We start from the raw sequence: 27,173 nt of genomic DNA on the forward strand, positions 1-27,173 counted from the left end.
CATGCCGCGGTCTTCCAGTTTTGGATACACATCGTGGGTCCAAGCAGGAGCCAGAACTTAGATTTGGTCAATGTGGGCTGAACCTTCTCCAAGTAACGGCTCAAGAGTTGCCTCTGAAAGGAATGCCCACATGACAGCCCACACGCAGGGGCAGTTAGGCACAACGTGCAAGGGCAGATATCTGTACACTACATACTTGCCAACCCTCCTGGAAAGTTGAGGAGGCTCCTGGAAAAATGGAGACTCCTTGAAGGTGTCCATGACGCTTTGTGCACAACGCTGGGATGCTTCTACATAAGACAGAGCACTGATGTCCAAGTAGAGGGGAGGCGGTTAAGGGGCCAACTTAATGGGTGCGGTATGAAAAGGGGCGTGGTCACAAAATATATTAGTGTTCACTCTATGCACTACCAGATATAACTAGGGGCTGAAGTGATGTTCTGTCTGACAGTGAGGAACATTTAGTGGTGAATTTTCAATTTTAGGAGGAAATAGGTTAATATGTTATTGCCACATGATGACGTGGTTATAGAATGTCTATACTACACAGGATCGGTGTAACACATCTTGGCTTTAGATCTGCAGATTCAGATGTACAGTATCAGCCCTGTGCAATGCATAATACCAGCCCTGCCACCAGAGGGCACCACTGTGCACTGCATATTAATGTACAGTATCAGTCTTGCCACCAGAGGGCACCACTGTGCATTGTTGTATAGTATCAGCCCTGGCACTAGTGGGCTCTTCAGGGTATTGTACATGATGTGTAGTATCATCCCTGCCACCAGAGGGCACCGCTGTGCACTGCACATTAATGTACAGTATCAGTTCTGCCATCAGAGGGCACCGCTGTGCACTGCACATTAATGTACAGTATCATCCCTGCTATTAGAGGGCACCACTATGCAGTGTATATTGTTATACAGTATCAGCTCTACCACAAGAGGGCTCTCTAATGCATTGAAGATTGATGTAAAGTATCAACCCTGTCAATGGAAGGCACCACTGTGCATTGTATATTGTTCTATGGTATCAGCTATGGTACTAGAGGGCTCTCGGGTGCTTTGTACATGATGTGCACTATGAGCGTCGCCACGAGAGGGCACTGCTGTGCATTGCACATTGATACACAGTATCAGCCCTGGCACTAGAGGGCTCCACTTTAGTTTGCACATTGTTTCTGGTTATCCAGTTTTTCAATTCAATATATGAAAATCTTAATAAATTCTCCAGAATTATCATTACAGAAATTCTTGTGCATATAGATGTTGGAATGTACTAAATATTTCCAGATATTTAAGTGTTAATAAAGATTTATCTGTTACTGGCATACAATGGGGGCAGCCACTCTGTGGGTCGTGTGTAATCCTTGGCATATTACCATTAAAAATAAAAAATCCCATAGTATAAATCACCCTATAATGTGATATGATAAAACTCTGTCCGCCTGCAGTCACCACTAGGGGGAGCTCACAAGACATGGATTTGAATTGATAGCGTTGAACTAGATGTAGAAATCTCTATACATTGAGCTCCCTCTAGTGGTGTCTGCAGGAAAAGAAGGAAAGAAAGTTCAGTAATGGGTCCCCACTCACAATGGGCCCTAGACTGTCTTCCTCTATGCACCCCTGATAAGCAATGGGAGCTCTGACGGCACTATAGTGGCATCATTAAAAAAGAAACCATAAAAATGGTATTGCAATAACATTGCATGTAAAATAAAGAATAAGAACAAAAAATGTTATACAAAGGTTTTACGATAGTTTAAAAAAAGTAATATTTCTTGGCAATCACCTTTTGCTCCCATTTTAAACACTTCTGTATTCTCACCGGTCTCAATTTCCTGGTCCCTCCCAAAACACAGGAAATGATCTCTCAGCCAATCACTGGTTGGGGCGGGTCAGAGTTGGGGCCAGTGATTGGCTGAGGTGACTTCCTGTGTGTTAGGAGAGAGCAGGATGTAGAGTCTGCTCTGAGCAGAGATTTCGGATGTGCTGATAGACCGGCGGTGACCCTGTAGATTTGGATCAGCAGCAGTGGGCTGTCAATGATTTTTGCTTCTCTAGTTTTTTAACCCATTCTGAACAATCCCTTTAAGCATCCCATAAAATCGCTGCCTTCATTGTACACGGGCGACAGGCACTCCTTAATTGTAGCTTGTCTGGATGATGAGGGAGCGGTGGCACTATTCGCCATACTATTTACTACTATCTTGCTGCCACATGAGCTTTTGATGCCCCCTGCTGGCAAGGCAGCTAAATGAAGTACAGAATGAGAAGGATGGGACTGGTCACATCACGGTGACTCTCTCCGGAGAAACGTGTGCGGCGGTGCTGCTCGGATTTTCCTTGAAGTGACTCTTCTCCCAGCCTCTTTTGATCCGCCGTAGCTTTTTGCTGACGCACGGGCAGAGCAGCACGATCTTTCCGAGGATTACTATGGTGGGCAGGATCAGCGCTAAGACAAAGTTTGGAGGGGTGTAGAACCGGTAATACTCTTCTTCGAAGGCCCTTTTCCAGCCGTATATCAAGACGTGGAAGGTGCTGATCAGGAGGGCGACATATCCAAGGGTGGACTTGGAGGAAACAAAAAAAAAAGTAAGAAGGTCAGAAATGTAAATCACGAAGGATCGTACAGGTATAAGACGACGTAACGGTAGCGCTCTGAGCTAACCCTACTCTTTATGGTGGTTACTGGTAGAAATTGATGAGGTCATCATAATCATGATGATGTCACCATGATGCTGATGTAGGGCCTGTTTTAGGGCTTGTTGATTGGCTGTTCTGGTGACGCAATCAGCCAACTTTAAAGGGTTTTGGGTATATTTCAAAATTCTTTCCATTTCCTATAGTCGTTATGCGTCTGAATGAAGCCCTGAAAATCGTTATTCAGACATATGCAATGACGCATGGATGATGCAGAAAGAGTCACATTGTGCTCTGCCGGACATCATTGTCAGTGGGCACCAAAACCCTGTGGACCCCAAAACCCTGTGGACCCACACTTCCTGCTGATATTCCCGCCATGTGTTGGGAAGAAGAATTTGACCGCAGTATCCGACTACACACATTTATTTGTTGTCTGTGACCAAGGAGACACATCATTTGTAGAAACGCTGTGGATACATATCGGCAGAAAAAATATTTTTACCAAAAACTATTTGCAAAGTTGGAACAATAAAACAATTTAGAATGTTAAACTATTGTTCTGTATAAGCAGGTACAATAAAATCACTTTAAAAAAATCAATTGTTTTCTTTGGTACCACCCTATTATGAGAGCCATAAATTTTTATTGGACTAGTGATCCCCCTAGTGGTCATTATATATATATATATATATAAAATGACCACTAGGGGGATCACTAGTCCAATATGCTGCAATATTTTTGGACTGCGTCTATCAATGTCAATAGAAACACGTCACCACTTCTGTATTTTTCACCCACCTCTGGTTTCTGTATTTTTCACCCACCTCTAGTTTTGGCTTATAAATACTGATGTAAAACACTGCTTATTACAATCCTTAGATTGACCTATAGATACAGTATGGGAATACACTCACTACGATACAAGCACAAAAAAAACCATAGACGGTTGTCATAGCGGTTTAGAAGGTGCAATTACTATCCGCTCCATGTAAAAACCTTTTTTATTATTAGAAATATTAAAAAACAGACAATAAAAATCAAGATTGCTTAAAGGAATTCACTAGGTAGAAGCATCATAATGACTACATGACCAAAAAGTTAAATAATACATAATGAGGTCAAAGTGCCGCCAACTTATATGCAAGTTATTTTGCATATATAACTTGGCGGCACTTTGGCCTCATTATGTATTATTTTGGTCATGTAGTCATTATGATGCCTCTACCTAACGCAACTTTGCTTTTTTATGGTCTTTTTTTTTAAATTTCTAATACAAAATGTTATTACATGGAGTGGATAGTAAGTGCACCTTCTAAACCCCTATGACAACCCTATGTGCTTGTGATATAAATGACTGTAGCTCCTGTCTGCAGCTCCCGCTCAGTACTGTACTGCAGACAGGAGCCAGCGATGACAGCCGGCAATGGCACTATGTGAGCTCAGCTGTCAATCAAGATATGGCTTTAGCCAAAGGGGGCACAGAAGTCCCCCCTCATTTCCAAGCAAAATAAATAACTTTTCATTGCAGCTAAACCACTAAAATCTGTACTACAGGGATGATTTTTATAGGGGCTAAGACCCTTACATACCTATACAAGTGGGTTACTGTTATTTTTTTTTCGGGGAGGAGGGTCACAGGCTCCCTTTAAATGTCCAGGTTCAGAATTATCTCCCATCCCGGGTGTCATGCGCTCTCCCACCTGCCCATAAGTGCACGTCAAGGTGCGTAAAGGGGTTAAGAAGCTGTGAGTAGTAGCTTTCCGCAGGTGTCAGTCAATTATCCCGGCAGCTCGGATTGCAGGTTTATCGCTCTTTATCACTAGTGCCATTTTCCTGCTCCACATTCTCTGTGGGTCTTAACTACAGAAAGGCTTTACGTCCGTCCTCTCCAGTTTCTCTGGCACGCTGCAAACATCGGAGGAAATGAATGATGTATTGTAGAGAGGTCCAGATCGTGTGTCCTGGCAGAAGTGTGCATTACGGATGTGCTGGAAGAACTGAACACATCACATGAGCGGCTATTTTATGGCTTATCCCCTTCCCTACATAAGAGATATGTCAGAATTCCAGTTGTCCTTCTACAGTTTGACCACTAGTGGCCGCTATTGCTCACCTTATTTGTGCTGCAATGCCACTCCTTACCACCGGAGACTGCTGTTGCGTTCTGCAATTGCCCTTTACTAAGAAGGCAGATTCTGAACCTGTGGGATCCATCTTGTTTCCTGTTTGGGCCTACTTAAAGCTGCATGGATCTCTCACTCATTGCTTGAGTATTCTGTCTAGCTGTTAGCCTAGTTTCCAGTCTCCAAGCTCCTGAACATTCTTACCTTGTTTGTTCTCACCTATCTACGGATTGTTTCCTACAACTCCTTTTGCTAACTACAAGAACTTCTACTACCGCTTGCTGTTCTGCTCGTGCTCCTTCAGCCACTGGTTTCCAAAAGTGCTACACCAGTATCGTTACAACATATTAATACATCCTATGGGTGTATGAAGCAAACATAATGGTGGGCGCAAGTTGTGTTATGCAGCCAGAACTCGCAGCCAACAGCCAGCTCCAGTCACTGCTGTTTAACGTCTTAAAGTGCACCCGTTACCAGGGCAAAATGGACCAGTTTTTGCTCTTATTTTATTCCCGCTGCTCCCGAGTATTTTTTTTTATTTTTTTTTTTTATAAATCCAGTAACGTGGGCCTTTTTTTTTTTATGCTGACAATATGCTAATTTTTATGGTCTTTACAAAGGGGCGCGGCTCACAGGATTCTCTGGGGCGTGTCTTTAGGCTGCTCTGAATTATGTAAGCCACACCCCCTTGTAAAGACCATAATACTTATGCTTTATTTGCTAAACTGGGAATTTAGGAGGAAACCGAGAAATGAAATGCAAACCTTACAGTAAATAAATGTCGTGCCAAGGGAACGTGACGTGTTGATCTAAGGATTTACAAAGCCAAGGGTTGAGAAATACACTGATTTATTCCGAAAACTGATAGGAAATGTGGATTAAAGGGATTTCCCGGTACTTTAATATCTTTACAGAGGTTGTTCACCTTTGGGGACAATTTGTTTTTTTTTGTCACTTAAATGCATACTATTGGGACTAAAAATCATTTTGCAAAAAAAGTCAGCAATAGCATAATACAGCGGCTATAGAAGGCAAACGGTGCAAAAGTTTTAATGAAACCCAATTGCAAAAATTATTTTTGTCCCAATTGCATGCATTTAAATAAGAAAAAAAAAAAAAAATAGTCCCCAAAGGTGGAGAACCCCTTCACGACATTCGCTGTATACGACATCCGCCTGTTGCCGGGTTTAAAAGGAGACCGTGATTTCTGCTATATGCTGCACATAGCATAAGCGCTCGGACGATCGCATCTTCAAGACCCCTAAGGGGGCCAACAAGAACAGGAAAAAAGTAAAAAAAAAAAGAAAAAAAAAAGAAGGTTTTAAAAAAATATGAAAAAAAAAAGATAAATAAAAGTTAAAATCACCACCACTTTTCACCCCATTGAAAATAAATGTAATAAAAAAAATACACATATGTATTATCGCCGAGTTCAGAAAAGTCCATCCAATCTATCAAAATATAAAAACAATTAACCCGATCTGTAAACCCCGTAAACGGAAAAAAATTCAAGAACCCTAAAATTATGATTTTTGGTCGCCGAAGTGCCACAAAAAATGCGGTAACAAGCGATCAAAAACTCACATCTATCCCAAAATAGTACTAATAAAAAAATCGTCTCGCCCTGCAAAAAATAGGCACTCACACAGCCCCATCAGACGAAAAATAAAAATGTTACGGGTCTCGGAAATGGCGACACAACTACAAAATTTTTTGGGGAAACGTCTGATTTTTTTTCACTGCTAAAATAATAAAAAAACTGGACATGTTTGGTATCGCTGTAATTGGACTGATGAGGAGAATCATATTACTGGGTAATTTTTACCACAAAATGTACTCCGTAAAATCAAATCCCCCCCAAAAAATGTCCGAATTGTGGTTGTTGTTTTTTTTTTTTTTTTCACAATTTCACCGCCCTTGGATTTTTTTTTCCCTTTTTCCAGTACACTATCTGGTAAAATGAATGGTGTGATTCAAAAGTACAACTCGTCCTGCAAAAAAACAAGCCCTCGTATGTCTATGTGGATAGAAAAATAAACGAGTTATGGCTATGGGAAGAAGGGGAGGAAAAAACGGAAATTGGCCGCGTAGTGAAGGGGTTAAGATACATCATCAATATAAGAATGGCGGGAGTCAGACTCTCAGCACCCCATCGCCGATCAGCTGATTGACAGGACGGTGGTGCAGCAGAAGTGTCAGAGTGCCGTACATCATGTAGTGGCCATAAATGGTACTGCAAGCATTTGTGAATGGGAGAGAGCTGCAGGGTAATTTATGGCCACTACACATAGTTCTAGTGAGCAGCGGGACAATTTGCTATACACCGATCTGATATTGATGACCCATCCTAGGAACAGGTCATCAATGTAAAGGTCCAGAAAACACCTTTAAATTAACTAACATTGTGTTTGGATGCAGTCAATTTTCCCTTCTCCTCTTCCAAGAGCCATTGTGTTGTAGTTTTCATTCATTTTACCCTATACTGAAAAAAAAATTGGAAAAAAATTCCAAGTGGGATGAAATGGTAAAAAAATAAACTGCAATTCTTCCATTGTTTTCTGGGTTTCCTTTTTTACATTGTTCATTGTGCGGTAAAAATGACCAGGTATCATGATTTTCCAAGTCGGTACGATTACGGTGATACCAAACAAGTATCATTTTTTAATACTTTAATGACTTTAAAATATTCTGAACTTAGTAAAAAAAAAAAAAATTGTGTCGCTATTTTCCGAGACCATAACTATTTTCTTTTTTTCTGTCTTTGGAGCTTTTTTTTTGCCTTTTAAGCTGTAGTTTTTGTTGAGACCATTTGGTGATACAGTTATATGAAAAAGTTTGGGCACCCCTATTAATCTGAAGCTTAATGTTTTATAAAAATTGGTGTTTTTGCAACAGCTATTTCAGTTTGATATATGTAATAACTGTTGGACACAGTAATGTTTCTGCCTTGAAATGAGGTTTATTGTACTAACAGAAAATGTGCAATCTGCATTCAAACAAAATTTGACAGGTGCATAAGTATGGGCACCCTTATCATTTTCTTGTTTTAAATACTCCTATCTACTTTTTACTGACTTACTAAAACACTTTTTTTGGTTTTGTAACCTCATTGAGCTTTGAACTTCATAGCCAGGTGTATGCAATCATGAGAAAAGCTACTTAAAGTGGCCACTTGCAAGTTGTTCTCCTGTTTGAATCTCCTCTGAAGAGTGGCATCATGGGCTCCTCAAAACAACTGTCAAATGATCTGAAAACAAAGATTATTCAACATAGTTGTTCAGGGGAAGGATACAAAAAGCTGTCTCAGAGATTTAACCTGTCAGTTTCCACTGTGAGGAACATAGTAAGGAAATGGAAGAACACAGGGACAGTTCTTCTTAAGGCCAGAAGTGGCAGGCCAAGAAAAACATCAGAAAGGCAGAGAAGAAGAATGGTGAGATCAGTCAAGGACAATCCTCAGACCACCTCCAGAGAGCTGCAGCATCAACTTGCTGCAGATGGTGTCACTGTGCATCGGTCAACTATACAATGCACTTTTTGCTCAAGGAGAAGCTGTATGGGAGAGTGATGCGAAAGAAGCCGTTTCTGTAAGCACGCCACAAACAGTCGGCTGAGGTATGCAAAAGCACATTTGGAGAAGCCAATTTCTTTTTGGAAGAAGGTCCTGTGGACTGATGAAACCAAGATTGAGTTGTTTGGTCATACAAAAAGGCGTTATGCATGGCGGCAAAAAAACACAGCATTCCAAGAAAAACACTTGCTAACCACAGTAAAATTTGGTGGAGGTTCCATCATGCTTTGGGGCTGTGTGGCCAATGCCGGCACCGGGAATCTTGTTAAAGTTGAGGGACGCATGGATTCCACTCAGTATCAGCAGATTCTTGACAATAATGTTCAAGAATCAGTGATAAAGTTGAAGTTACGCAGGGGATGGATCTTTCAGCAAGACAATGATCCAAAACACCGCTTCAAATCTACTCAGGCATTCATGCAGAGGAACAATTATACAATGTTCTGGAATGGCCATCCCAGTCCCCAGACCTGAATATCATTGAACATCTGTGGGATCATTTGAAGAGGGCTGTCCATGCTCGGCGACCATCAAACTTAGCTGAACTGGAATTGTTTTGTAAAGAGGAATGGTCAAAAATACCTTCATCCAGGATCCAGGAACTCATTAAAATCTACAGGAAGCGACTAGAGGCTGTTATTTTTGCAAAAGGCGGACCTACTAAATATTAATGTCACTTTTCTGGTGAGGTGCCCATACTTATGCACCTGTCAAATTTTGTTTGAATGCAGATTGCACATTTTCTGTTAGTACAATAAACCTCATTTCATGGCAGAAACATTACTGTGTCTAACAGTTATTACATATATCAAACTGAAATAGCTGCTGCAAAAACACCAATTTTTATAAAACATTAAGCTTAAGATTAATAGGGGTGCCCAAACTTTTTCATATAACTGTACATAGGACATTTCAACTGCTTTTTATTTAATTTTTGGCGGGAGGTGCGACGCCTGAAAAATGTCATTTCCGGGAACGTTGATTTTTTTTTTTTTTTATGGCGTTTATCTTATGTGTTAAAGAACTTTATATTTTGAAAGATCAGACTTTTAAAAGACGAGGCCATACCAATTATACTTTTTAATTATATTTTTTATATTTCTTTAGTAAGTCATGTAGTGGGAAATAGTTAAAACCCTTTTCCGACGAGATCAGTAATAGTACGCACCACATCAGAAAGGCCGGTTCAGCGCGGGCTCCGGCGCTGAGCCCGCACTGAACCGGGCACATGTCAGCTGATTCTTACAGCTGACACGTGCCCACAACAGCCACGGGTGGCATTGCGATCTGACAGCGGCATTTAACAGAGCCGCGCTGGAAGCGCGTCCCTTACCCCGCCCATCGGTGACCCGTCACGTGATCGCGGGTCACTGATGGGTGGGCATGGTAACCCGGGGTCTCCAGCAGACCCCAGTGGTTGTCATGTACTGATTGCTATGAGCGCCACCTAGTGGTCGGCGCTCATAGCACAGGAGCATTTCTGCTACATAGAGGTGATCTGCTCATCACCTCTATGTAGCAGAGGCGATCAGACAAGTGCTGCTTTTAGTCTCCTATGGAGACTATAGAAGCAAGCAAAAAGTGTAAAAATATATATATATGTTTTTAAAAATATAAAAAAAAAAATATGAAAGTTTAAATCACCCCCTTTTGCCCCATTCAAAATAAGATAATAAAAAACCCACACACATACACATATTTGGTATCGTCGCGTTCAGAATCGCCCGATCTATCAATATAAAAAAAAGAATTAATCTAATTGGCAAACAGCGTAATGAGAAAAAAATGCCAGAATTACGTTTTTTTTGGTCGCCGCAACACTGCAATAAAATGCAATAACATCGGATCTACCTCAAAAATACTATCAATAAAAGCGTCAGCTCGGCGCGCAAAAAATGAGCCCTCACCCGGCCCCAGATCCCGAAAAATGGAGACACTACAGGTCTCGGAAATTTTTTATTTTTTTTTGTTTAGCAAACTTCGGAATTTTTTTTCACCACTTAAATAAAAAAGAACCTATACATGTTTGGTGTCTATGAACTCGTAATGACCTGGAGAATAAGAATGGCAGGTCAGTTTTAGCATTCATTGAATGTGGAAAGAAAAAAAAAAATTGTGGAATTGCATTTTTTTTTTGCAATTTCACGGCACTTGGAATTTTTCCCCCCGTTTTCCAGTACACAATATGGTAAAACCAGTGATGGCGTTTAAAAGTACAACTCGTCCCGCAAAAAATAAGCCCTCACATGGCCATATTGACAGAAAAAATAAAAAGGCTATGGCTCTGGGAAGAAGGGGAGCAAAAAACGAAAACTCAAAAACGGAAAATGCTCCGGTCATGAAGGGGTTAATAAACATCATTGATATTAAAGGGACATTACCACCGAGATATTTTAGGCTAAATATTAAAAAGGTACCATCATTAAAATAATACCTGGATGTGCCATGATTGTGAGAGGTTGGGGGTCACTTGTTATTTTAGACCGTAGGGAATCGGAAGTCTCATTTATGTAAGGACTGGACGCACACGATGGTCCATACTGGGTATGTTCGCGCACAACAAATTTTTCGTTGGGAGATACAGGTAGAAAATCTGCAGTGAAATTGACCTACAATCCTGATTTTAAACTTGTACAATGTCAATTTACGCTGCAGATTTTCGCTGTGGATTTCACCTTTTGCAAATCCTTAAAAAAATCTATAGAAGCCATATGCTGGATATCTCATGACCTATAGGGTCGGCGGCTTGCTCCACATTTATTTTAGTACCTGAATGAAGCTGAATTCCCGCCAGTTTAAGGCACTATTGACCGATGGGATAGAAGTGACTGCCAGCAAGGAGAGGAGTCCGAGGCTCATTATACCAAAGGAGATGTACATTTCCACTCTCCACACTTCTTCTTCATTCCAGGAGTTCCCTACATTACCGTGCACCTAGGAACAGGGGGGCAGAAACACACGATTATGAAAGAAAAATAATTTATAGGAATGTATTGTATTATGGTAAAAATGGACACACAGATAAAAAAATAAAGCACAGATGAAACGCTGATCCAGAACACTGATGACACCGGCACCATTTTTGAAAAATGTTGATATGTGAATAAGGTCTATGGTTGCGTTCACATGCAGGATGAATCAACTGTTTTCCTGCAAAATTAAGAGATTTTGAATGGGAGCAGCCGTGTAAAGCAATGTCACGCTGCTGCGATTTTTGGTGTGTGATTACAGCCTTAAAATAAAATATTAATGAGGCTATCACGCCCCAACCATAGATAAAACAGTCTGCAGAGTGTGGTGCTGTCATGGGTGTGTCAGATGTAATAGACAGTCGCTCGAGATCTGGCTGTAGAAGGTCACTGCGCATAGCATTGCAGACACCTTCTTAATCCTTCTTCCTTTAAGACCCAGCGGCGACCTCCCTCCTGCTGCTAATTGACACACCCTTGCATCGGAGTTAAAAACCCTCAGTTTACTCTTGGCAATTGCTGGTGATACATCTATGTACCTTTGTGCATGCTTGGAGAACTAACTGTTGGATGGCTTCTTCTCTGGTGCCCTTGGAGGACAGTTGGCGTTACTCCACTGGTGTCTGCTCAAGCCAAGTTATCCCTTTTGTTTGTCTACCTGGTTGTCTTTAGTTTGCAGTGGGGCCTGACCAGTGCTCACCCCTCCTCCTCCCTATCTAGGGCAAAGCTCAAGGGACATACAGGGTTTAGGTTCCTGCTCGGCGATAGGTGCGGAACCTATATAGGGACGGTAGGGTAGGCAGGGTGTTACTAAATCTGCCTAGGGGTCTCCATTCCCCCTTTCACTAGGGTTTGGGCTTCCTCCTCCTCTTCCTTCGTGTTGCACTTAGTCTTTCCCACACCTTGCGTGACAGGTGCTTTTTCATTTTCAGAGCGCACAGCTTAGATGGAACAGTGTCTATACAGGACTGGTCTGGACTTTCCATAGCAAAAATTCTGTTGCAAAATCCACACCAGATTTTCTTTTGCAAAATATTTACCTCCAGGTTTCAGCTTCTGCATTGCTAAAGGTAAAGCTACATTCTCACCTCGTTGTAAAGTTTTAGGGCTCATGCAAAACTCCATGCAACACGATCAGAGAACGGACCGCCATGCATGGACCTGACATTCCCAGGTCAGGAGACCCGTGGCCAGTCCGTACTTGACAGACAGTGCTGTACAGATGTCTACATGAGCACTTATATATATGTGAGAAATTATCCATTTTTTACTTCTTGTAGTATCAGTTTTGCTCCTATTTCGCATTCTTTTTTTTTTATATCATCCGTTTTTCAAAACTGAATCAGATAGTGTTTGAGCTTTTATTTATCCATCTTCTCTTAATAATTAATCACTGAAAACCGGATGAAACACAGAGAGAAAACAGAAGTACGAAGTCCATATTCTGAGTGTCATCTGTTTTATACGGATCCCCATAGACTTTAATAACGGAGTCTGATCCGCAAGACAGATGAGAATAGGACCTGCTCCGAGCCTCACAGACCGGAGACACGGATCCATTTTTATAAGTGATGTGTCTATGGATCAATGAAACTCTATAGATCTGTGCGCTATCTGAGAAAAAAAACGGATATGTGAATTGCTAAAGGCTCCATTCACACGTCCGTGTCAAGTTTAACCCGAGGTCAAAATCAACAGTAAAAACTTATATAGTTTGGACTTCAAATCCGCAGCTCCGCACAGTTTCCGCTGCACATTTCATCCTCAGCGTGAAAATTAGATTTTGTAAAATCTCCCCCACGATGCTGGTAACTGTAAAATGCAGCTGATTTATAAGTCTTGTAGGGGTTTTACTCACTTGGGTGAGATGGGAGGCAAACAGGAAGCATGTTCCTTTAAAAGTCCATGTTGGTTTATTACTTCATAAACCCAAAAAAAAACCTTTAGTTAAGGCAAACAAAGTAAAGTGTCCTTTATACAATTCTCTGCTTAGCCAGTCCTGTAGGCACACAGGCTGGGTAGCATCCAGTATCCTGGCTCGGTCTGGAGACAACAACACACAGGAGGCCTTCTCCCTCCAAACACCACAGACCATGTGGCAAACAAACGGCCTCCATTTTATAGGTTGTTAACCACACCCAGAGGTGACTTATGTGGGTAGCTGGACCAGCCCAACTCTCCAAACTACCCGTAACCCGGTCCCATGTGCACCAATCAGTCCTCTTAGTGCTTACATGCACTAGAGCAACACTCCGGGTTACATCACAGAGGACAGCCATCTCTGTGACACATACCTCCCATCGACTATGCGACCATTAGCCACCTTACAGTCTATATATGTTGTTTGTGCACATGCTCTGACCTTATCAGCATGTGGTTATCAACGGGTTAACAGCTTCTTCCAGCATGGCAGTCATTGATGGACACCATTATCTATAATAGAACGCTGCAAGCGTCCCTCTGTCTGAAGCCTTTATAGACTGCGCATGCGTGACACACAGTCTGGCTCCAGACAGAGGAACGCTTGGAGCCGTTACAGGTAAGAGGAGTGTTTGGCACCGGAGATCGTGGTATGTGTAGACACTGAACGCATACCGCGATCTCCGGCGCCATACTTACATACTTACCTGACCGGGAGCAGCGTTGCCGCGGCGCCTCTCTCTTCGCCGGAGACCGGGGCAGGAGTGAGGCGTCGGATCGGCGCATGCGCATAGCGCTATCCGGCGCCATTTTACTGAAGACACATTTGCAGTGTCTTCAGCAAAATGGCGCCGGACAGCGCAGTTCTCTGGCGCAGCGCTGCTCCCCGGCCTCTGGCAGAACAGGACGCAGCAGCGCTGGAGCACAGGGAAGAAAGGTGAGTATAAGTGTTTATTTTTTTTAGATGTGTGTACAGCCTGAAAGGGATGCAGGGGCTACACATACCAGGATTGGGATGAGGGGTACCACACATACCAGGATTGGGGGGGGGGATGAGGGGTGCCACGCATACCGGGATTCAGATGAGGGGGGCCCACGCACACCGGGATTCAGATGAGGGGGGCCATGCATACCAGAGTGAGGAATACCATACATACCAGGATAGGGATGGGGTACCATCCATACCAGGATAGGGATGAGGTATGGGGTACCACGCATACCGGGATTGGGGGGGGGGTGAGGTGTGCGACGCATACCGGGATTGGGGGGGGGATGAGGGGTGCAACGCATAACGGGATTGGGGGGGGGGGGGATGAGGTGTGCCACACATACCGGGATTGGGGTGAGGGGTACCACACATACCAGGATTGGGGTGAGGGGTACCACGCATACCAGTATAGGATGGTGGGGACAGGATGGTGGCAGCACAAATACCAGGAGGGGGGCAGCACATACCAGCATGGGAGACCATATACCAATAAAAATGCACGCCACCCGGGCGTAGAACGGGTTCAATAGCTAGTTCTAATATGAAAGGAGCTGAACTTCTCCTCATGTACAAAAAAAAGTTTGTAAACGCTGTGGACACTTGCACATCATGATGGAAAGGAGTCCGAGTGGCTGAACTCCAATAACATTGTCTTAATGATATACTCAAGTCAGAAATCCATTTTAGGTGTCTATATAAACCTCAGGGTTGGATCTATGTTCCCTTTTGTGTTTTTGTACCTGATATTGGAATAGGTCCCAGCAGGAGAAGGAAGGAAAACCTAAGGGACGACGTTCCTTCTACCTCCTGCTGGGATCCATTCCAATTTCCATTTAACCAATATCTTGCCTTGGCATGAGTGAAGATGCCTGGCGTCGCCACCTTACCTGCTGATAAGCAGCATTGAGAAACGAGTAGCGCTCCGACCTCCTCATGGGCAAACACATGCTGTATACAACATGAACGACTGCGAAGAAGAAGCTGAGGAGACCCAGCTGTTTCCTACACTGGAGCCAGTTTTCCAGCCAGATGGGAAACCGTCGATACTTTGTGCCGTAATACAGCTGGTGAGCGGCTGCCAGGAGTCCGGCCAAGTACACTAAGGACAGCAAAGTGATGGCGACGACGGGCAAAGTCTTGTTGACGATCTCGATGGGGATCTTGTAGAAATCGCTCTGCTGATTTTTAAAGTACGGATGGATAATGTCTCGAATGAAAGAATATACGAAGAAGAAAGTGGCCAGGCTGATGGCGATCACCACGGGGCCCTTCCAGGGAGTGAAGAGGCGCAGAGGCAGGTTCTCGATCTCTCTGGATGACGATAGTGTCCCCATGTCGATCGGAATGAAATTCATCTGGCGGGCGAGTTCGATGACGTGATGCCGAGCCTGAACATTATTGCTGCAGATGTAGACCTGCGAGGAAAGCAAGAAAAAAAAAAAATCATTGTCCATCCATGATTGGAGGTCGCCAATAGTTGGCCGGCTGAAGTTCTCTATGGCTGCCATGTTGGTATAGGAGTCTATGATTTTATGGTCGTATATAGAACAAGCAATCAGATGATCGCAGGTTAGAGTCCCCCAAAAGGAAACTAAAAATAAAAAGTAAAACAAAGTTTTAAAAACATTGAAAAAATAATTTAAAAAACCCATTAACAGCTTTTTCAGACAGCTCCATAGAGAATGATGGACTTAAGGTCGAGAATGCACAATATCGCGCTATTGTAAGGGGGGAAAGAAATTCCCTTTTCTGACGATCGGAGTGATTCCAAGTGGTCGGACCCCCACTGATCAGCAAATTATCACCCGTTCTGTGGATAAATCAACTGGACAACCCTTATACTGTAGATGCCACTGTTAATCTCTGACAGCAGCGTTGTGATCTGGTTTTCACTAAGGGTTTGTGCACACGGAGTATTGGTAGGAAAAACGTTACATAAAATACACATTTTTGCGCATGTTTCTAATGCGTTTCCCCCCCCCATTTATTTGAATGGGTGAAAAACGCTGTAAAAACGCTGAAAGAATTGGCATGCTACAGATGTGAGACTGCTTCAAATCTGCAAGGAAAAAACATACACAAGGTGTCCATGAGATTTCAGAAATCTCATTCGCTTTGCTGGTATTGTAAAACACTACATTTTTACAAGGAAAAAAGCGGAAAAATATTGCAAAAACCTAACATGTGAACATAGCAAAAACACAATGTGTGAACATCGCCTAAGAGTGTGTTTTTCTCTACAGGCAAAACCTGCTCTCTTGGCAGTAAAGAAGCAGCTTACAAAAAGCAGGTTTTGCTGCATTTTTTTTCTGCGTTTTTGTCAGGTACATTGGTCTCTTGTGCATGCTGATGATAAAGTTTAGGGCCCTGCCAAAAAAACATGATGCAACTTCCTGAGTTTTCTGCACCAAAAAAACAGCAAAACCTTATACCTGAATTTTTTGCTGCGTTTTTGCACTTACTCATTGCTTTCTATGGGTGAAAAACCGCTGCCAAAACACAGCATTTTGCCAATTCAGTCAGGAAAAAAAAAAAAACAAGCGTGTGCATGAAATTTCTGAGATCACATGGCTTTTGCTGGTACTGTAAAACGCAGTTTCAAATTTGCATGAAAAAAAAAACACAGCAAAAAACGCAACGTGTGAACATAGCCTAACAGTTTTTGTGAATGTTCATTCCTCAATAATAATATCAAACAAAAAAGAATAGTAGAAACAAATAAATAAAACATAATAAATAAAAAACAAACAAATAAAAAATAAATGAATTATAAAAAAAAAAAAAAATTTAATAAAAAGAAATCAGTAAGTGCTGTTGTCGTGGACCCTGACGGTTGGAGGCCTTTGCTGATCTTTATATGGATGACATCAGCATTTCGATGACATGGGTAATGATGTCATCACAACTATGAAAACTTCAACAAAGCCTTTCACCAGCCGTGGATCTGACCTGGCATCGAAAGAAGCAAACGTAGAACTTACTTGGCTGCTGGCATCTTTCGGTCCTAGCTGCAATGCCCAGGCCGAGAGCACGTTGAATCCTTTGACCACATAGCAGTCTGGGAAGAGCGATGATAAATACTCGGCATTGGATTCCGGGTACTGATCTGCTCTCATGTTATTGCTGACGTCCACCAAGATCTTTCCAGTGAGCAAATGTTTCAGGTCCCACAAGGAAGGATAATGTTCTCTGTGTATTGCTACGAATATAATGTTTGCTTTCAGAATGGCATCTTCATGGTGAGTCACATCCACCACGTGTGGGAAGAAGTCAGCAGCGCACTTGGGTTCTCGGCTTCCGATCACCACATGATAGCCGCATCTTATAAGTCGTATGGTCAGTGATTTAGCAAAGTCTCCGCTTCCCAGGATCCCTATGGTGGTTTTGTCTTCTTTTATGCAGTTTGTACCATTTGGTAAGAAGGACTCGTTCATGTTCTTAGGACTTCCCATCATGGTGATGGATTCCATTATTCAGAAAATGTCTCGTATGTGTTCACAACTGAAAAAGCAAAAATATGTCTGAAATACAAAATCTAACAAAACTATTTTTTTCTATGAGTGGGTGAAGGAAACAGGGCTCACAGGCTTCCTCTGTCAGTGGGTGAAGGAAACAGGGCTCACAGGCTTCCTCTGTCAGTGGGTGAAGGAAACAGGGCTCACAGGCTTCCTCTGTCAGTGGGTGAAGGAAACAGGGCTCACAGGCTTCCTCTGTCAGTGGGTGAAGGAAACAGGGCTCACAGGCTTCCTCTGTCAGTGGGTGAAGGAAGCGGGGCTCACAGGCTTCCTCTGTCAGAGGGTGGGGAAGCGGGGCTCACAGGCTTCCTCTGTCAGTGGGTGGGGAAGCGGGGGCTCACAGGCTTCCTCTGTCAGAGGGTGGGGAAGCGGGGGCTCACAGGCTTCCTCTGTCAGAGGGTGGGGAAGCGGGGGCTCACAGGCTTCCTCTGTCAGTGGGTGAAGGAAACGGGGGCTCACAGGCTTCCTCTGTCAGTGGGTGAAGGAAACGGGGGCTCACAGGCTTCCTCTGTCAGTGGGTGGGGAAGCGGGGCTCACAGGCTTCCTCTGTCAGTGGGTGGGGAAGCGGGGCTCACAGGCTTCTTCTGTCAGTGGGTGAAGGAAACAGGGCTCACAGGCTTCCTCTGTCAGAGGGTGGGGAAGCGGGGCTCACAGGTTTCTTCTGTCAGAGGATGGGGAAGCTGGGATCACAGGCTTTCTCTATCAGTAGGTGGGGAAGCGGGGCTCACAGGCTTCCTCTATCAGTAGGTGGGGAAGCGGGGCTCACAGGCTTCCTCTGTCAGGGGGTGGGGAAGCGGGGCTCACAGGCTTCCTCTGTCAGTGGGTGAAGGAAGCGGGGGCTCACAGGCTTCCTCTGTCAGTGGGTGAAGGAAACGGGGGCTCACAGGCTTCCTCGGTCAGTGGGTGGGGAAGCGGGGCTCACAGGCTTCCTCTGTCAGTGGGTGGGGAAGCGGGGCTCACAGGCTTCTTCTGTCAGTGGGTGAAGGAAACAGGGCTCACAGGCTTCCTCTGTCAGAGGGTGGGGAAGCGGGGCTCACAGGCTTCCTCTGTCAGAGGGTGGGGAAGCGGGGGCTCACAGGCTTCCTCTGTCAGAGGGTGGGGAAGCGGGGGCTCACAGGCTTCCTCTGTCAGAGGGTGGGGAAGCGGGGGCTCACAGGCTTCCTCTGTCAGAGGGTGGGGAAGCGGGGGCTCACAGGCTTCCTCTGTCAGAGGGTGGGGAAGCGGGGGCTCACAGGCTTCCTCTGTCAGAGGGTGGGGAAGCGGGGGCTCACAGGCTACCTCTGTCAGAGGGTGGGGAAGCGGGGGCTCACAGGCTTCCTCTGTCAGAGGGTGGGGAAGCGGGGACTCACAGGCTTCCTCTGTCAGAGGGTGGGGAAGCGGGGGCTCACAGGCTTCCTCTGTCAGTGGGTGAAGGAAACAGGGCTCACAGGCTTCCTCTGTCAGAGGGTGGGGAAGCGGGGGCTCACAGGCTTCCTCTGTCAGAGGGTGGGGAAGCGGGGGCTCACAGGCTTCCTCTGTCAGAGGGTGGGGAAGCGGGGCTCACAGGCTTCCTCTGTCAGAGGGTGGGGAAGCGGGGCTCACAGGCTTCCTCTGTCAGAGGGTGGGGAAGCGGGGGCTCACAGGCTTCCTCTGTCAGAGGGTGGGGAAGCGGTGGCTCACAGGCTTCCTCTGTCAGAGGGTGGGGAAGCGGGGGCTCACAGGCTTCCTCTGTCAGAGGGTGGGGAAGCGGGGGCTCACAGGCTTCCTCTGTCAGAGGGTGGGGAAGCGGGGGCTCACAGGCTACCTCTGTCAGAGGGTGGGGAAGCGGGGGCTCACAGGCTTCCTCTGTCAGAGGGTGGGGAAGCGGGGACTCACAGGCTTCCTCTGTCAGAGGGTGGGGAAGCGGGGGCTCACAGGCTTCCTCTGTCAGTGGGTGAAGGAAACAGGGCTCACAGGCTTCCTCTGTCAGAGGGTGGGGAAGCGGGGGCTCACAGGCTTCCTCTGTCAGAGGGTGGGGAAGCGGGGGCTCACAGGCTTCCTCTGTCAGAGGGTGGGGAAGCGGGGGCTCACAGGCTTCCTCTGTCAGTGGGTGGGGAAGCGGGGCTCACAGGCTTCTTCTGTCAGTGGGTGGGGAAGCGGGGCTCACAGGCTTCTTCTGTCAGAGGATGGGGAAGCTGGGATCACAGGCTTTCTCTATCAGTAGGTGGGGAAGCGGGGCTCACAGGCTTCCTCTGTCAGGGGGTGGGGAAGCGGGGCTCACAGGCTTCTTCTGTCAGTGGGTGAAGGAAACAGGGCTCACAGGCTTCCTCTGTCAGAGGGTGAAGGAAACAGGGCTCACAGGCTTCCTCTGTCAGAGGGTGGGGAAGCGGGGCTCACAGGCTTCCTCTGTCAGAGGGTGGGGAAGCGGGACTCACAGGCTTCCTCTGTCAGAGGGTGGGGAAGCGGGACTCACAGGCTTCCTCTGTCAGAGGGTGGGGAAGCGGGACTCACAGGCTTCCTCTGTCAGAGGGTGGGGAAGCGGGACTCACAGGCTTCCTCTGTCAGAGGGTGGGGAAGCGGGGCTCACAGGCTTCCTCTGTCAGAGGGTGGGGAAGCGGGGCTCACAGGCTTCTTCTGTCAGTGGGTGGGGAAGCGGGGCTCACTGGCTTCTTCTGTCAGAGGATGGGGAAGCAGGTCTCACAGGCTTCCTGTCAGTGGGTGAAGGAAACAGGGCTCACAGGCTTCCTCTGTCAGTGGGTGGGGAAGCGGGGCTCACAGGCTTCTTCTGTCAGTGGGTGAAGGAAACAGGGCTCACAGGCTTCCTCTGTCAGAGGGTGGGGAAGCGGGGGCTCACAGGCTTCCTCTGTCAGAGGGTGGGGAAGCGGGGGCTCACAGGCTTCCTCTGTCAGAGGGTGGGGAAGCGGGGGCTCACAGGCTTCCTCTGTCAGAGGGTGGGGAAGCGGGGGCTCACAGGCTTCCTCTGTCAGAGGGTGGGGAAGCGGGGGCTCACAGGCTTCCTCTGTCAGAGGGTGGGGAAGCGGGGGCTCACAGGCTTCCTCTGTCAGAGGGTGGGGAAGCGGGGGCTCACAGGCTTCCTCTGTCAGAGGGTGGGGAAGCGGGGGCTCACAGGCTTCCTCTGTCAGTGGGTGAAGGAAACAGGGCTCACAGGCTTCCTCTGTCAGTGGGTGAAGGAAACAGGGCTCACAGGCTTCCTCTGTCAGTGGGTGAAGGAAACAGGGCTCACAGGCTTCCTCTGTCAGAGGGTGGGGAAGCGGGGGCTCACAGGCTTCCTCTGTCAGAGGGTGGGGAAGCGGGGGCTCACAGGCTTCCTCTGTCAGAGGGTGGGGAAGCGGGGGCTCACAGGCTTCCTCTGTCAGAGGGTGGGGAAGCGGGGCTCACAGGCTTCCTCTGTCAGTGGGTGGGGAAGCGGGGCTCACAGGCTTCTTCTGTCAGTGGGTGGGGAAGCGGGGCTCACAGGCTTCTTCTGTCAGAGGATGGGGAAGCTGGGATCACAGGCTTTCTCTATCAGTAGGTGGGGAAGCGGGGCTCACAGGCTTCCTCTGTCAGGGGGTGGGGAAGCGGGGCTCACAGGCTTCCTCTGTCAGTGGGTGAAGGAAACAGGGCTCACAGGCTTCCTCTGTCAGAGGGTGAAGGAAACAGGGCTCACAGGCTTCCTCTGTCAGAGGGTGGGGAAGCGGGGCTCACAGGCTTCCTCTGTCAGAGGGTGGGGAAGCGGGACTCACAGGCTTCCTCTGTCAGAGGGTGGGGAAGCGGGACTCACAGGCTTCCTCTGTCAGAGGGTGGGGAAGAGGGGCTCACAGGCTTCCTCTGTCAGAGGGTGGGGAAGCGGGGCTCACAGGCTTCTTCTGTCAGTGGGTGGGGAAGCGGGGCTCACTGGCTTCTTCTGTCAGAGGATGGGGAAGCAGGTCTCACAGGCTTCCTGTCAGTGGGTGAAGGAAACAGGGCTCACAGGCTTCCTCTGTCAGTGGGAGAAGGAAACAGGGCTCTGTCAGTGGGTGGGGAAGCGGGGCTCACAGGCTTCTTCTGTCAGTGGGTGGGGAAGCGGGGCTCACAGGCTTCCTCTGTCAGTGGGTGGGGAAGCGGGGCTCACAGGCTTCTTCTGTCAGTGGGTGGGGAAGCGGGGCTCACAGGCTTCTTCTGTCAGTGGGTGGGGAAGCGGGGCTCACAGGCTTCTTCTGTCAGTGGGTGGGGAAGCGGGGCTCACAGGCTTCTTCTGTCAGAGGATGGGGAAGCAGGTCTCACAGGCTTCCTGTCAGTGGGTGAAGGAAACAGGGCTCACAGGCTTCCTCTGTCAGTGGGAGAAGGAAACAGGGCTCTGTCAGTGGGTGGGGAAGCGGGGCTCACAGGCTTCTTCTGTCAGTGGGTGGGGAAGCGGGGCTCACAGGCTTCCTCTGTCAGTGGGTGGGGAAGCGGGGCTCACAGGCTTCTTCTGTCAGTGGGTGGGGAAGCGGGGCTCACAGGCTTCTTCTGTCAGTGGGTGGGGAAGCGGGGCTCACAGGCTTCTTCTGTCAGTGGGTGGGGAAGCGGGGCTCACAGGCTTCTTCTGTCAGTGGGTGGGGAAGCGGGGCTCACAGGCTTTCTCTATCAGTAGGTGGGGGAAGCAGGACTCAATATACTGAATCATATTACAGAAAAGTAAACCGCCTGAGATTCTGGGTCTGCCACCTTACCCTGTACTGCTCTCAGGAAGGGTAGTATGGGAGATCTGACTCATCTGCTTTTACATTTGAAAAGATTGGAATGATCCTTTGATGAAAAAACAAACTTCTGCAGATCATCTGGTACCACGACCGCTGGAAATTAAAGGGGTTATCCACTACTTTCACATTGATGCCCTATCCATCGGATAGGGTGTCAGGGGTTTCACAGAGGCGACACCGGGGAAATCACACAATATCTCACCGTTGCCGTCACTCTGTCAGGATTTCGTCAGGGATTCACGAGCACACGATCCCGACTACTTACTATGTAAGTATCGGCAAGCGACCAGTGAGCGTATGGCGTCACACCTCCAGGTTCCAACGCATGGAATATGTGTATATGCCTCCGAACGGTCACTGTCAGCTTCACGATAGCCCAATTAATATTATTCGCTGCCACCACCGGCCGAGTTTGAACTATAATACAGGCCTGGTCGGACGCCTGCGTTCTGGTAAGCGTATATGGCTTCGGGGAGGGAACGTTTACAGAGCAAAAGAAACAAGACTATTACATTTTATATTTAATCCAAAAGGGAGGTAGTCTTATGAAAAATATACAAGATTTTAGAAAAAGGGGACAATACAGTACAGAATATATAGTTACACAAAATAAACAGGATTAAAGCAGACTTACGTACTAGACAGATCTCAGAGACTATTCCGTTTAGCTGGAGGGGGCACCCCACTTATTGACTTGACTGTTATCGAACAGGATCCGTTGCTTATAGTCTCTATACCCCCCTGGCAATGAATATGGATCAATCTTCAGCTGGATCTTTTATGCTGAAGAGGGGACCTACTCACATGCTCCTTGTGCTGACATCATGTGGGCTGGGCTCCACCCTTCATGTTTTTATTAAAAACTCTAACTTCTTTGATAACTCCTCACTGGTTGATTGCAGAAGCCCAAAAGTGATACAGTATTTTTTATTATGAATTTACCTTTCCGTAGAGACTACACATGGCATAGTTGCGATCCGTTATTCTGGTATTTCTGTGCCACACCTCCCCGGAGGGGCTTACAGCGACAGGAAAACATCCAGACTGTTCCCCGGCTGACCATGCCACTCCCACCGATCAGCCGTTATCGGTGCCGGCAGCGGTGGTCGCCAGCCGGAAGTCCTTACCTGCGGTGCTTGGCCGTCAAGTTGTAGTGGCTGGCGCTTGTTACTGCACATCCATTTCCCATTCAATTAAATGGCAGGCGGATGTGCAGTACCCCGAGGCGGCCATTACAGATGGACGGGCAAGCACCGCAGGTAAGGATTTCCTGGCTGCGGCCACCGCTGGTAACAGCTGATCATGGGGGTGCTAAGTGCTGGACCCCGGCCGATCATATATTGATGCCCTATCCTAAGGATAGGGCATCAATGTGAAAGTAGAGGACAATTTCTTTAACAGAGTATGGACCAGAAACTCCATACACTGTCCAATTAAAGGGCCTACGAGCCATACTGTACAGTACACAGACTAGGAGACACAGCGAGGTGACATGACGGGTGTAATACAAATGACATCACCGAGGGCCAAAATGAAAATCTTCAAAGTCGAGGGCCAACCAGTATACAGTATAATGGGCCCCACAAAGTCCTCCATACAGAATAATGGGCCCCACAGTCCCCCATACAGGATAATGGGCCCCACACAGTCCTCCATACAGTATAATGGGCCCCACACAGTCCTCCATACAATATTATGGGCCCCATACAGAATAATGGGCCCCACACAGTCCTCCATACAGTATAATGGGCCACACACAGTCCTCCATACAGTATAATGGGCCCCACATACAGTACAGACCAAAAGTTTGGACACACCTTCTCATTTAAAGATTTTTCTGTATTTTCATGACTATGAAAATTGTACATTCACACTGAAGGCATCAAAACTATGAATTAACACATGTGGAATTATATACTTAACAAAAAAGTGTGAAACAACTGAAAATATGTCTTATATTCTAGGTTCTTCAAAGTAGCCACCTTTTGCTTTGATGACTGCTTTGCGCACTCTTGGCATTCTCTTGATGTGCTTCAAGAGGTAGTCACCGGAAATTGTCTTCCAACAATCTTGAAGGAGTTCCCAGAGATGCTTAGCACTTGTTGGCCCTTTTGCCTTCACTCTGCGGTCCAGCTCACCCCAAACCATCTCGATTGGGTTCAGGTCTGGTGACTGTGGAGGCCAGGTCATCTGGCGTAGCACCCCATCACTCTCCGTCTTGGTCAAATAGCCCTTACATAGCCTGGAGGTGTGTTTGGGGTCATTGTCCTGTTGAAAAATAAATGATGGTCCAACTAAACGCAAACCGGATGGAATAGCATGCCGCTGCAAGATGCTGTGGTAGCCATGCTGGTTCAGTATGCCTTAAATTTTGAATAAATCCCCAATAGTGTCAACAGCAAATCACCCCCAAACCATCACACCTCCTCCTCCAAGCTTCACGGTGGGAACCAGGCATGTAGAGTCCATCCGTTCACCTTTTCTGCGTCGCACAAAGGCACGGTGGTTGGAACCAAAGATCTTAAATTTGGACTCATCAGACCAAAGCACAGATTTCCACTGGTCTAATGTCCATTTCTTGTGTTCTTTAGCCCAAACAAGTCTCTTCTGCTTGTTGCCTGTCCTTAGCAATGGTTTCCTAGCAGCTATTTTACCATGAAGGCCTGCTGCACAAAGTCTCCTCTTAACAGTTGTTGTAGAGATGTGTCTGTTGCTAGAACTCTGTGTGGCATTGACCTGGTCTCTAATCTGAGCTGCTGTTAACCTGCGATTTCTGAGGCTGGTGACTCGGATAAACTTATCCTCAGAAGCAGAGGTGACTCTTTGTCTTCCTTTCCTAGGGCGGTCCTCATGTGAGCCAGTTTCTTTGTAGCGCTTGATGGTTTTTGCAACTGCACTTTCAAAGTTTTCCCAATTTTTCACACTGACTGACCTTCATTTCTTAAAGTAATGATGGGCACTCGTTTTTCTTTACTTAGCTGCTTTTTTCTTGCCATAATACAAATTCTAACAGTCTATTCAGTAGGACTATCAGCTGTGTATCCACCTGACTTCTGCACAACACAACTGATGGTCCCAACCCCATTTATAAAGCAAGAAATCCCACTTATTAAACCTGACAGGGCACACCTGTGAAGTGAAAACCATTTCCGGTAACTACCTCTTGAAGCTCATCAAGAGAATGCCAAGAGTGTGCAAAGCAGTCATCAAAGCAAAAGGTGGCTACTTTGAAGAACCTAGAATATAAGACATATTTTCAGTTGTTTCACACTTTTTTGTTAAGTATATAATTCCACATGTGTTAATTCATAGTGTTGATGCCTTCAGTGTGAATGTACAATTTTCATAGTCATGAAAATACAGAAAAATCATTAAATGAGGTGTGTCCAAACTTTTGGTCTGTACTGTAGTCCCCCCATACAGTATAATAGCCCCACATAGTCCTCCATACAATACAGAATAATGGCCCCACATAGTCCTCCATTCAGTATACTGACCCCACATAGTCCTCCATACGGTATACTGACCCCACATAGTCCTCCATACAGTATAATGACCCCACATAGTCCTCCATACAGTATAATGACCCCACACAGTCCCCCTACAGAATAAAGGGCCCCACATAGTCCCCCATACAGTATAATAGCCCCACATAGTCCTCCATACAATACAGAATAATGGCCCCACATGGGGGTTGTGGTTCTGGTGTCGAGGGCCAAATAAAACCACCCTGTGGGCTAGATTTGTCCAACAAGCCAAAGTTTGACATGCATGTGTTAGGAGACCTACAGGTACTCAGAGAAGGGGAAGATGGGGGATATACCTGTACTAAATCCCTGGCTAGTGATGATAGATAGAGGGACAGATAGAGGGACAGATAGAGGGACAGATAGAGGGACAGATAGAGGGACAGATAGAGGGACAGATAGAGGGACAGATAGAGGGACAGATAGAGGGACAGATAGAGGGACAGATAGAGGGACAGATAGTAACAATGGAGGCCACACATCCTTCAATAAATTATATTTAGCAGCCCGGCTGTGGGATGTTTCGGTGTCAGAGCTGCGTCGTTCACACTTTGGGTGTAAGGAATACATCAGGCTGTAAATTGTGTAGCAGGATCTGCTGCTGCCTCCATTTTTGCTCCTTGTATTCTGGGATCTGTCAGTGGATCTGCACCTGTATTGCTGGATTATTGCTGCTGCCGGGTGGTTTTCTTTTTCCTAGATAGAACCATAGATCTACAGACAATATGGGGTATATACAGCTTGTGCACACACACACATATATATATACTGCACTCACTACATCACACTGCTGAGCCAGCACTCAGTCTCACCCTCCGGAGCCGCTGTAGAAGCCCCTCATCATCCCCGGAGCTGTCACCAATCACGTCTCCGGTAATCACCGGTCACTGCGCGGTTTTCCCCCTCTCCTGCTATTTATCACATTGCAGGGTGAGTGTAATTTCCCACCGCCAGTGATGATGTCACCAGTGATGACGTCACTGGCCGCCGGCGCCGCACTAGCTGTCAGCTCACCTGGACGGATGCGGTCAGCGCGGCCGCAGGCTCCCGGGGCGGTGCGGGGACATGGTGACCTCCTCTCAGGACCGGAGCCGGTGTCCCAGGCTCTCCAGCAGCGGCGGCCGCAGCTAATTCGTGGTCGGCTCTAGCGGAGACCCGGAGCATGAGAGGCGCCCGGTGATTGGCTGACATCGCCGCTGAGAAGGAGAAGGGAGGAGGGAAGCACCGACCGGA

General features: G+C 46.6%; 1 protein-coding gene across 2 annotated transcripts; it reads right to left on the reverse strand.

Annotated features, from left to right (window-relative positions):
- Positions 1 to 1,879: 1,879 nt before the first annotated feature.
- STEAP2 (STEAP2 metalloreductase) lies at positions 1,880 to 27,173 on the reverse strand. Of its 2 annotated transcripts, none has more exons than XM_073677452.1 (5): positions 26,955 to 27,173; positions 17,201 to 17,720; positions 15,107 to 15,634; positions 11,112 to 11,276; positions 1,880 to 2,575 (listed from the first exon to the last, which is right to left on the reverse strand). In XM_073677452.1, exons 2-5 carry the CDS (start codon positions 17,687 to 17,689, stop codon positions 2,291 to 2,293), a joined length of 1,467 nt encoding a protein of 488 aa, XP_073533553.1. In that variant the 5' UTR covers positions 17,690 to 17,720; positions 26,955 to 27,173; the 3' UTR covers positions 1,880 to 2,290. The 2 variants fall into 2 exon arrangements, with proteins under 2 accessions (XP_073533553.1, XP_073533555.1); XM_073677454.1 differs by lacking the exon at positions 26,955 to 27,173 and adding an exon at positions 26,753 to 26,927.

Source organism: Phyllobates terribilis, unplaced genomic scaffold, assembly GCF_046119375.1.
Source record: "Phyllobates terribilis strain yellow unplaced genomic scaffold, ASM4611937v1 Scaffold_4__5_contigs__length_816908805, whole genome shotgun sequence".
Taxonomy (NCBI): Eukaryota; Metazoa; Chordata; class Amphibia; order Anura; family Dendrobatidae; genus Phyllobates; species Phyllobates terribilis.